This window comes from Pseudochaenichthys georgianus, unplaced genomic scaffold (assembly GCF_902827115.2).
Source record: "Pseudochaenichthys georgianus unplaced genomic scaffold, fPseGeo1.2 scaffold_1092_arrow_ctg1, whole genome shotgun sequence".
Lineage (NCBI taxonomy): Eukaryota > Metazoa > Chordata > Actinopteri > Perciformes > Channichthyidae > Pseudochaenichthys > Pseudochaenichthys georgianus.
The window spans coordinates 1-12,537 of record NW_027262050.1 but is presented as its reverse complement, the minus strand read 5'-3'; the positions used below and the strand labels follow the sequence as shown (position 1 = coordinate 12,537).

The 12,537-nt window shown below is 38.0% G+C and overlaps 1 protein-coding gene across 1 annotated transcript; it reads left to right on the top strand.

Annotated features, from left to right (window-relative positions):
- Positions 1-46: 46 nt before the first annotated feature.
- LOC117440643 (TATA box-binding protein-like 2) lies at positions 47-5,485 on the top strand (the record flags this gene model as incomplete). Its single annotated transcript, XM_034076875.2, has 5 exons — positions 47-130; positions 999-1,143; positions 4,286-4,511; positions 5,289-5,309; positions 5,398-5,485. Coding segments are annotated over exons 1-5 (528 nt in total), but the record flags the coding sequence as incomplete, so codon positions are not given.
- Positions 5,486-12,537: the final 7,052 nt, after the last annotated feature.

The following is a 12,537-nucleotide window of genomic DNA, read 5'->3' as shown; positions in this document are numbered from 1 at the left end:
GCGCGCGCTAGTGTGCGTTGATGAGTTCATGATTGGATGCAGCTGTGGAAGCTCCTGAATCAAATCCCATGGATCTTCACTCATGGACGAGTTTGCGTTGGAGCGTTACTTTGATGACTCCATTGCAAAAGTGAGTACTGACTAAAAAGAGTAAAGTTTAAAATGTCTGCAGGCCAATACTCTGAGTTCGTTTCACCTCAAATGTGGGGGTTGATTTGGGGAAGTTTTAACACGTGCTCTGCTATAGGGTCTAAAGAGGTTATGCTGTAAAGTCTGTAAAAAACCCTTCATGAAAATGTTTCCTTATGATATTGGGGTATATAAATAAATAAAATATGACTGTTTGATTGGCTATACTGCTGGTTTCACCTGCTAAAGGTTTATTTATTTAAATTGTCCAGGTAATCAGTGAACACCTGTTGAGTTCGAGTACATTGAAACGGAGGTGACTTTTCATTTAGATGTAACGAGGAGTTTTTATCATTTAAGTAATAATCAAATAATCCGTAAAGGCAATAATTGAATAGTGTTTCAGTGATTCGTTGCCAATAAAAGTATTTCAATTTCACACATCACCTTGTTTTTAATACAGTACTTAATCTGATTTAAATAATTGAAGATGCACCATTTCATCAAAACAATGTTTTGCTAACATGAGCTATACACATTATTAGCATATTTAAAAAATCCTCTCTGACTGTCACTCAAGTTTCTGTATGACTCTAACTTTTCACGTCACAAACAAAGACAATTCAATCAGGAGAGACGGTTTTGATGTAAGAATATGGGGGGGGGGGATGATAGGCCTACTCCTGCACAACGGGGCCTAATCGCCAAAACTCCATTACACACCATAATCATAAACCGTCCATTCTCATTTGTAGACTTGCCGTCATCTTTTCCATCCTGTAGACCTGTTGAAGTCTGTGCCTCCATTGAATAATTGTCCGAGTTCTTACGTAAATGTCGTACAATTTATATAAAATCACTTTCTGCAGGAGGACTTCCTCTTGGAGGATGATCTGGGCCTCGAGGATCCAGACGCCTCCGCCCCCCCGCTGAAGGTGAAGCCGGCGGAGGATCTGGACCTCAGCTTCCTGCCTGATGAGCTCAGCACGCAGGGCCCAAGTCATGCAAACATAAGTATGACGGCACAGGACCACATTTGTAGGGCAGGAATTGAGTCTTAAAACCTGGAAAATTAGTTGGCATGTTAGCATTTTTGGTTAGATGCCAGAAATAAGGTCTGTGGCCAGGGCCGCCTTAATGCACGGGCTGACCTGGGCTGAAGTCCAGGGGCCTACGGAGATCGAGCCAATAAAAAAAAAAAATCAAATATATATTTTTTTTATTTCGGTTGTTTTTTTGTTTTTTTTAAATAAACAAAGTCTTGGCTTTCAGAATATGAATCTTTTATTTCCAAAATCACATGATAAATAAATGTTTGAAGCTTGTAAAGGGAAGAAGATAGCTCTCCCTCGCCACTCTGCTGTTCCTCAGCGCCGCCCCGCCTCCCTCCGCTGACATTATGAATGTACGCGTATAGTAATCATAGATAACACGGCAGGGTCCGTTGTTTTCATCTGATTTCAAATAAACAATGTCTTGGCTTTCAGAATATTAAACTTGTTTCAGCAAATTCAGAAGATAAATACAACTTTGAAGCTTGTAACGGCATAATTACAAGCGGAGAACGGAGTAACTTGACGTCACAGCAGGCAGAACAACGGCCTGTGTTTCTCGTGAGGGTTTTCCCCGGGAAACAAACACAATACACACAAACGCAAAAATACACAAACCCACACGTATACACACACAACACACACACACACACACACACAAACACACACACACACACACACACACACTCGTGAGCTTCCCCCAGACCAGTAATCCAAACAAAAATATCTTCCCTCCGTAGTATTTTGATCATTTGCTCCGCTAATCAATCAGATCGATGGATTCCAGAGATGACTCCGTAACAGTCCGTGGGCACCACTCAACAGCCAATCAGAATGAGAATATGCTTCACATGTGATTCATTCAAATTGCGAGTGATTGAGTGACAGAAGAAGGTTGTTTAGGAGAAAATGTCGGAGAAGAAAAAGTTTGAGAGTGGCGCTCGGGAAAGGAAATAGTTGAGGGAAAAGGAGTTTGGAGACAAGCAGCTATTACAAAGCATGCCGAAGCTTCCAGATTATTTTAAACCTGTCGGCCAGGATGAGGAGGAAGGACAGATGAGTTCTGTACCGAGCGGCAGCGGTGCCGGCCGCGGGGCCTCGGAGCCAAGTAGGCCGTCTGGTTCTGATAGCGATGGAGTAGCGGGAGAGGAAAAACAGACAGGAGGGACATTATCTGTTGGAGGAGATGGAGAGGACGACGAGGACTTGCTACGTGGAGGGGAGCCAACGGCAACCGGACAGATACATGAGGGAGGCCCGATACGTCACTGATCTGGAGGAGAGGACCAGGCGCGCAGAGCAGAGTGGAGAAGTGCGATCACAGAGCCTGCCGAGGAAATGACTTTCATTTGTTGTTTAAATAGGGGGCCTACAAAAACCAGCCCCAGGGCCTGATGGCAGGTTAAGGCGGGCTTGTCTGTGGCAGTAGCGTGGCGTGGAGAAAAAATTTGGGGAAGCCAATAATACGTCCTTTCTTTTGGGTCGGGGGGGGGGGGGGGGGTGGTCAATGTAATAACGTAACCAGATGAGAGATTACAGCACCCGGTATCATTTTACACACACATGTATCATACAGATGCAGGACTTACACACGCCTGTTATCTAACCGGCAGGTCCGCACGCACTCTCCAGCCGAACCTCTAATAAGCATTCATTCACAAACTAAATCAGGAGACCTTTAACGTCCGATTCGCTCCTTTGTTCCTCGCTGTACACAGCTCCAGTTTGGGCATCGGCCTGTCATCAGATTGTATTTGTTGTTGTTGTTGCTGCTGTAGCGGAAGTTTAGTACAATTTGATTAAATACTCCAAATCTCCACCCTCCATAATTGCACTTGCTTCAATTGCTTGCTACTTTCTAACCGCGGTGAGAGTGGTGCAGTGCCGCTATCTATCTTCTATCGATTAGATTTATGATTCGAAAATTATAAAAGTAGGGTAGACATGTGGATATTATCCGACTGAACAAAACATGCATTTATCTAACAGGTTCGTTATCCATTGACCTTATTTCGAGCTATTTTCCAAAATCCTATGGAGAAATCCCATTGCCTTTTTTTCGAGGGAAACCGAGCGCAGCTTACTTCCGGGTTTTAGGACGCGTCACTGCCACACTAAGTTGATGCGATTTGATTGGATTGTGAGGCAAGGAAGCCAGCCGCCTCTGGCTTCCCTTGCATGGATGTATAATAAGAACTCCTCGCAACAGAGTGCAATCTACTGTTTCGCCATAACATGTAGAGGGGCGCTGTTTCACTATTTGTAAAATACTCAATGAGAATGGGGAGAGACGGGCCGGCAGCAACACGCAGCACAGAAAAATTACCGAAACTAAACGAAGTGTTTTTATTTATTAAAATTATAACTACAATCTGAAAAAACAGGGAAAGCCTGGCTTCCCTTGGCCTCCAGGAGAAAACGCCACTGGTCTGTGGTTAACACAAGCTGAAGAGATTTTACAATTTGTTCTATGACATAAAATACGTCAGTAAATACCCCATTGGTGAATAAAAAAAATGACTAACAAGTGTCGGAATGAAACAACTAAACGTCATCATGCTCAACATTAGCCACCTTTAGCTTAGCGGTGGTGACGTGAAGTCATGTGACCGTGCTGTAGTTCCTTTATAGCCCAACATTAGCCACCTTTAGCTTAGTGGTGATGACGTGAAGTCATGTGACCGTGCTGCAGTTCCTTTATAGCCCAACATTAGCCACCTTTAGCTTAGTGGTGATGACGTGAAGTCATGTGACCGTGCTGGAGTTCCTTTTATAGCCTAACATTAGCTTTGAACTTCTGGAGATGGCATTTAAGCTTCATAAATCATAAAAGTGATGTTAATATGTGGAGATAATGCTGCTGAACCAAACGTGCAAGTATCATAAAAAGCTTTTTTGCTGCAATAATCCAATAGAAAAATCCCACTGGCTTTTTGTTAGGGAACCAGTATAAAACATTGATATCTGCCTACAAAAACAAGTAATCCCTGCACCCCTCTGTATAGAGAACGGATAAACAATGTGTGGATAAAAAAAGGGGCATGAATGATTTTATGTTTTTTTACTTTGAATTAAAGAAGCCCTGTTGTGTGTTTTTGTTTCAGATGACAGTCAGACTTCAGCTCTGAATGTCTCTCGGGACAGTGGTGTCGGTTTGGACTTCAACTCCCAGGCTTCCACACTGGCAACACAAGAGAACCCCCAGCAGGTGGCGTCGGTTTCGGGGCTAGGGACCAGTGCTTTCTACCCCATGACCCCCATGACCCCAATGACCCCCATGACCCCAATGACCCCTGTAACTGAGAAGTCAGGAATCATCCCACAGCTACAGTAAGTCACTGATAACGAAGATCCAATTAGATCTAGATTGTTTAAAAGTCTATGAGAGAATGATTTGTTACGTAAGTCACTGATGAACATAGGAACATAGTACTGATACTTTAACTGTTGTAGTTACGGTTCTGAAGTGCATTCTCTCTTATATCCAGCAGGGGGCGACTCCAATTATATTGAGATTGTATAGAAGTCTATGAGAAAATGACCCTACTTCTGACTTGGTTTATCACCTCATTAAAACAGTTCCTGACAAGGTTATAGTCTCAATTGCTAGTTTCAGGTATCTTTCAATACAGCGTCACGTAAAGTGCTTTAAACCTTGCATTCTTTTAAATATCCAGCAGGGGGCGACTCCAATTATATTGAGGTTGTATAGAAGTCTATGAGAAAATTATACTACTTCTCACTTGGTTTATTACGTCATTAAACATGTTCCTGACAAGTGTGTAGTCTTAATCTTTAGTTTCCCGTCTTCTTCAATTCAGAACCATGTCATGATGTAATATATTTTCTATTTAAATTAAAATTGATGACAAAGACCTAAGTTTTTTTATGACTCGGCCACCATGTGATTTGGCTTTGCTATCACAAGGTTTTTCCGTCTGCACATTTTTGTTATTTTCAAATTCATGGAAGTAGAATTAGGTTGGGCTCAACCATCCTATTTCTCCACCGGTTCCACAAAAACAAGATGGCGACTGTTAAAAACCTATGGCGACAGACAAAAGCGAAACTAATGGCTTTTTAACCTTGTTTTTATTGCCATTGCAGGAAAAGTCTGATTCGGTTTTGGTCTGTACAAACAGTTTATACTTTCAAGTTTTAAGTGTTCTGCTGCCTTCAGATAGAGTGACATGCTGGTGTTTCCGTGTGTCTGCAGGAACATCGTCTCCACAGTGAACCTGTGCTGTCCTCTGGATCTCAAGTTCATCGCCCTGCAAGCCAGAAATGCAGAGTACAACCCAAAGGTACCGTTAGATTTTACAATATATTACAAACACATTTAGAAGCGAAGAGATATCATGTATTATACAGAAACATTATCTAAAGCCTCAAACTAACCAAATGCCCTAAAAACTAAACTAACCCTACTAAATATTCCCAATGATTGATTTCTTCATTGTAAACATTGGTGTAATGTTCTTTAGAAGTCCCAAACAGTTTCTGGGTATGTTTTCCTTTTGTCCTTTTTGCCAAAATGCAAATAATTTAACTGGTGTTCAGAATATAAAACTATAATTTGTTGCTATATTAGCGCTTAGACAAGGTTAGCTCAAAGTTAGCTTTGAAGTTTTACAGTGATAAGTCAGTACAGTATACACAGAGGTGGGAAGAAATGGAGTACAAATACTTCGTTACTGTACTTAAGTACATGTTTCTGGTATCAGTACTTTACTCCAATATTTATTATGCTGACGACTTTTTACTTTGACTTCTTACATGTTGAACACAAATACCTGTACTTTCTACTTCTTACATGTTGAACTCAAATACCTGTACTTTCTACTTCTTACATGTTGAACTCAAATACCTGTACTTTCTACTTCTTACATGTTGAACTCAAATACCTGTACTTTCTACTTCTTACATTTTGAACCCAAATACCTGTACTTTCTACTTCTTACATGTTGAACACAAATACCTGTACTTTCTACTTCTTACATGTTGAACTCAAATACCTGAACTTTCTACTTCTTACATGTTGAACACAAATACCTGTACTTTCTACTTCTTACATTTTGAACCCAAATACCTGTACTTTCTACTTCTTACATTTTGAACACAAATACCTGTACTTTCTACTTCTTACATTTTGAACCCAAATACCTGTACTTTCTACTTCTCACATGTTGAACTCAAATACCTGTACTTTCTACTTCTTACATTTTGAACACAAATACCTGTACTTTCTACTTCTTACATGTTGAACTCAAATACCTGTACTTTCTACTTCTTACATGTTGAACACAAATACCTGTACTTTCTACTTCTTACATGTTGAACACAAATACCTGTACTTTCTACTTCTTACATGTTGAACACAAATACCTGTACTTTCTACTTCTTACATGTTGAACCCAAATACCTGTACTTTCTACTTCTTACATTTTGAACACAAATACCTGTACTTTCTACTTCTCACATGTTGAACCCAAATACCTGAACTTTCTACTTCTCACATGTTGAACCCAAATACCTGAACTTTCTACTTCTTACATGTTGAACCCAAATACCTGTACTTTCTACTTCTTACATGTTGAACCCAAATACCTGAACTTTCTACTTCTTACATGTTGAACCCAAATACCTGTACTTTCTACTTCTCACATGTTGAACCCAAATACCTGTACTTTCTACTTCTCACATGTTTAACACAAATACCTGTACTTTCTACTTCTTACATGTTGAACTCAAATACCTGTACTTTCTACTTCTCACATGTTGAACCCAAATACCTGTACTTTCTACTTCTTACATGTTGAACACAAATACCTGTACTTTCTACTTCTCACATGTTGAACCCAAATACCTGAACTTTCTACTTCTTACATGTTGAACACAAATACCTGTACTTTCTACTTCTTACATGTTGAACCCAAATACCTGTACCTTCTACTTCTCACATGTTGAACCGAAATACCTGAACTTTCTACTTCTCACATGTTGAACCCAAATACCTGTACTTTCTACTTCTCACATGTTGAACCCAAATACCTGTACTTTCTACTTCTTACATGTTGAACCCAAATACCTGTACTTTCTACTTCTCACATGTTTAACACAAATACTTGTACTTTCTACTTCTTACATGTTGAACTCAAATACCTGTACTTTCTACTTCTCACATGTTGAACTCAAATACCTGTACTTTCTACTTCTTACATGTTGAACACAAATACCTGTACTTTCTACTTCTTACATGTTGAACCCAAATACCTGTACTTTCTACTTCTTACATGTTGAACACAAATACCTGTACTTTCTACTTCTTACATGTTGAACCCAAATACCTGTACTTTCTACTTCTTACATGTTGAACCCAAATACCTGTACTTTCTACTTCTCACATGTTGAACTCAAATACCTGTACCTTCTACTTCTCACATGTTGAACCCAAATACCTGTACTTTCTACTTCTTACATGTTGAACCCAAATACCTGTACTTTCTACTTCTTACATGTTGAACTCAAATACCTGTACTTTCTACTTCTCACATGTTGAACCCAAATACCTGTACTTTCTACTTCTTACATGTTGAACACAAATACCTGTACTTTCTACTTCTTACATGTTGAACACAAATACCTGTACTTTCTACTTCTTACATGTTGAACCCAAATACCTGTACTTTCTACTTCTTACATGTTGAACACAAATACCTGTACTTTCTACTTCTTACATGTTGAACACAAATACCTGTACTTTCTACTTCTTACATGTTGAACACAAATACCTGTACTTTCTACTTCTTACATGTTGAACCCAAATACCTGTACTTTCTAATTCTTACATGTTGAACCCAAATACCTGTACTTTCTACTTCTTACATTTTGAACACAAATACCTGTACTTTCTACTTCTTACATGTTGAACTCAAATACCTGTACTTTCTACTTCTTACATGTTGAACACAAATACCTGTACTTTCTACTTCTTACATGTTGAACACAAATACCTGTACTTTCTACTTCTTACATGTTGAACACAAATACCTGTACTTTCTACTTCTTACATGTTGAACCCAAATACCTGTACTTTCTACTTCTCACATTTTGAACACAAATACCTGTACTTTCTACTTCTCACATTTTGAACACAAATACCTGTACTTTCTACTTCTCACATGTTGAACCCAAATACCTGTACTTTCTACTTCTCACATGTTGAACACAAATACCTGTACTTTCTACTTCTCACATGTTGAACACAAATACCTGTACTTTCTACTTCTTACATGTTGAACCCAAATACCTGTACTTTCTACTTCTCACATTTTGAACACAAATACCTGTACTTTCTACTTCTCACATGTTGAACTCAAATACCTGTACTTTCTACTTCTCACATGTTGAACTCAAATACCTGTACTTTCTACTTCTTACATGTTGAACACAAATACCTGTACTTTCTACTTCTTACATGTTGAACACAAATACCTGTACTTTCTACTTCTTACATGTTGAACCCAAATACCTGTACTTTCTACTTCTTACATTTTGAACACAAATACCTGTACTTTCTACTTCTCACATGTTGAACCCAAATACCTGTACTTTCTACTTCTCACATTTTGAACACAAATACCTGTACTTTCTACTTCTCACATGTTGAACTCAAATACCTGTACCTTCTACTTCTCACATTTTGAACACAAATACCTGTACTTTCTACTTCTCACATGTTGAACTCAAATACCTGTACTTTCTACTTCTCACATGTTGAACTCAAATACCTGTACTTTCTACTTCTTACATGTTGAACTCAAATACCTGTACTTTCTACTTCTTACATGTTGAACACAAATACCTGTACTTTCTACTTCTTACATGTTGAACTCAAATACCTGTACTTTCTACTTCTTACATGTTGAACCCAAATACCTGTACTTTCTACTTCTTACATGTTGAACCCAAATACCTGTACTTTCTACTTCTTACATGTTGAACCCAAATACCTGTACTTTCTACTTCTCACATGTTGAACACTAATACCTGTACTTTCTACTTCTCACATGTTGAACTCAAATACCTGTACTTTCTACTTCTCACATGTTGAACCCAAATACCTGTACTTTCTACTTCTACATGTTGAACCCAAATACCTGTACTTTCTACTTCTCACATGTTGAACTCAAATACCTGTACTTTCTACTTCTTCACATGTTGAACCCAAATACCTGTACTTTCTACTTCTCTACATGTTGAACTCAAATACCTGTACTTTCTACTTCCTCACATGTTGAACACAAATACCTGTACTTTCTACTTCTCACATGTTGAACACAAATACCTGTACTTTCTACTTCTCACATGTTGAACACAAATACCTGTACTTTCTACTTCTTACATGTTGAACACAAATACCTGTACTTTCTACTTCTCACATGTTGAACACAAATACCTGTACTTTCTACTTCTCACATGTTGAACTCTAATACCTGTACTTTCTACTTCTCACATGTTGAACACAAATACCTGTACTTTCTACTTCTCACATGTTGAACTTAAATACCTGTACTTTCTACTTCTCACATGTTGAACTCTAATACCTGTACTTTCTACTTCTCACATGTTGAACACAAATACCTGTACTTTCTACTTCTCACATGTTGAACTCTAATACCTGTACTTTCTACTTCTCACATGTTGAACCCAAATACCTGTACTTTCTACTTCTCACATGTTTAACACAAATACCTGTACTTTCTACTTCTCACATGTTTAACACAAATACCTGTACTTTCTACTTCTCACATGTTGAACTCAAATACCTGTACCTTCTACTTCTCACATGTTGAACCCAAATACCTGTACTTTCTACTTCTTACATGTTGAACACAAATACCTGTACTTTCTACTTCTTACATGTTGAACACAAATACCTGTACTTTCTACTTCTTACATGTTGAACTCAAATACCTGTACTTTCTACTTCTCACATGTTGAACCCAAATACCTGTACTTTCTACTTCTCACATGTTGAACACAAATACCTGTACTTTCTACTTCTCACATGTTGAACCCAAATACCTGAACTTTCTACTTCTCACATGTTGAACCCAAATACCTGTACTTTCTACTTCTCACATGTTGAACACAAATACCTGTACTTTCTACTTCTCACATGTTGAACACAAATACCTGTACTTTCTACTTCTCACATGTTGAACACAAATACCTGTACTTTCTACTTCTCACATGTTGAACTCTAATACCTGTACTTTCTACTTCTCACATGTTGAACTCTAATACCTGTACTTTCTACTTCTCACATGTTGAACACGAATACCTGTACTTTCTACTTCTCACATGTTGAACTCTAATACCTGTACTTTCTACTTCTCACATGTTGAACCCAAATACCTGTACTTTCTACTTCTTACATGTTGAACCCAAATACCTGTACTTTCTACTTCTCACATGTTTAACACAAATACCTGTACTTTCTACTTCTCACATGTTGAACTCAAATACCTGTACTTTCTACTTCTCACATGTTGAACTCAAATACCTGTACTTTCTACTTCTCACATGTTGAACCCAAATACCTGAACTTTCTACTTCTTACATGTTGAACCCAAATACCTGTACTTTCTACTTCTCACATGTTGAACTTAAATACCTGTACTTTCTACTTCTCACATGTTGAACTCAAATACCTGAACTTTCTACTTCTTACATGTTGAACTCAAATACCTGAACTTTCTACTTCTTACATGTTGAACCCAAATACCTGAACTTTCTACTTCTCACATGTTGAACCCAAATACCTGTACTTTCTACTTCTTACATGTTGAACACAAATACCTGTACTTTCTACTTCGTACATGTTGAACTCAAATACCTGTACTTTCTACTTCTCACATGTTGAACCCAAATACCTGTACTTTCTACTTCTTACATGTTGAACACAAATACCTGTACTTTCTACTTCTTACATGTTGAACCCAAATACCTGTACTTTCTACTTCTTACATGTTGAACCCAAATACCTGTACTTTCTACTTCTCACATGTTGAACTCAAATACCTGTACCTTCTACTTCTCACATGTTGAACCCAAATACCTGAACTTTCTACTTCTTACATGTTGAACCCAAATACCTGTACTTTCTACTTCTCACATGTTGAACCCAAATACCTGTACTTTCTACTTCTCACATGTTGAACCCAAATACCTGTACTTTCTACTTCTTACATGTTGAACACAAATACCTGTACTTTCTACTTCTCACATGTTGAACACAAATACCTGTACTTTCTACTTCTCACATGTTGAACCCAAATACCTGTACTTTCTACTTCTCACATGTTGAACTCAAATACCTGTACTTTCTACTTCTTACATGTTGAACTCAAATACCTGTACTTTCTACTTCTTACATGTTGAACACAAATACCTGTACTTTCTACTTCTTACATGTTGAACTCAAATACCTGTACTTTCTACTTCTCACATGTTGAACACAAATACCTGTACTTTCTACTTCTCACATGTTGAACCCAAATACCTGTACTTTCTACTTCTCACATGTTGAACACAAATACCTGTACTTTCTACTTCTCACATGTTGAACTCAAATACCTGTACTTTCTACTTCTCACATGTTGAACCCAAATACCTGTACTTTCTACTTCTCACATGTTGAACCCAAATACCTGTACTTTCTACTTCTCTCATGTTTAACACAAATACCTGTACTTTCTACTTCTTACATGTTGAACTCAAATACCTGTACTTTCTACTTCTTACATGTTGAACTCAAATACCTGTACTTTCTACTTCTTACATTTTGAACTCAAATACCTGTACTTTCTACTTCTTACATTTTGAACACAAATACCTGTACTTTCTACTTCTCACATGTTGAACACAAATACCTGTACTTTCTACTTCTCACATGTTGAACCCAAATACCTGTACTTTCTACTTCTCTCATGTTGAACCCAAATACCTGTACTTTCTACTTCTCACATGTTGAACCCAAATACCTGTACTTTCTACTTCTCACATGTTGAACTCAAATACCTGTACTTTCTACTTCTCACATGTTGAACCCAAATACCTGTACTTTCTACTTCTTACATGTTGAACTCAAATACCTGTACTTTCTACTTCTCACATGTTGAACACAAATACCTGTACTTTCTACTTCTTACATGTTGAACACAAATACCTGTACTTTCTACTTCTTACATGTTGAACACAAATACCTGTACTTTCTACTTCTTACATGTTGAACACAAATACCTGTACTTTCTACTTCTTACATGTTGAACACAAATACCTGTACTTTCTA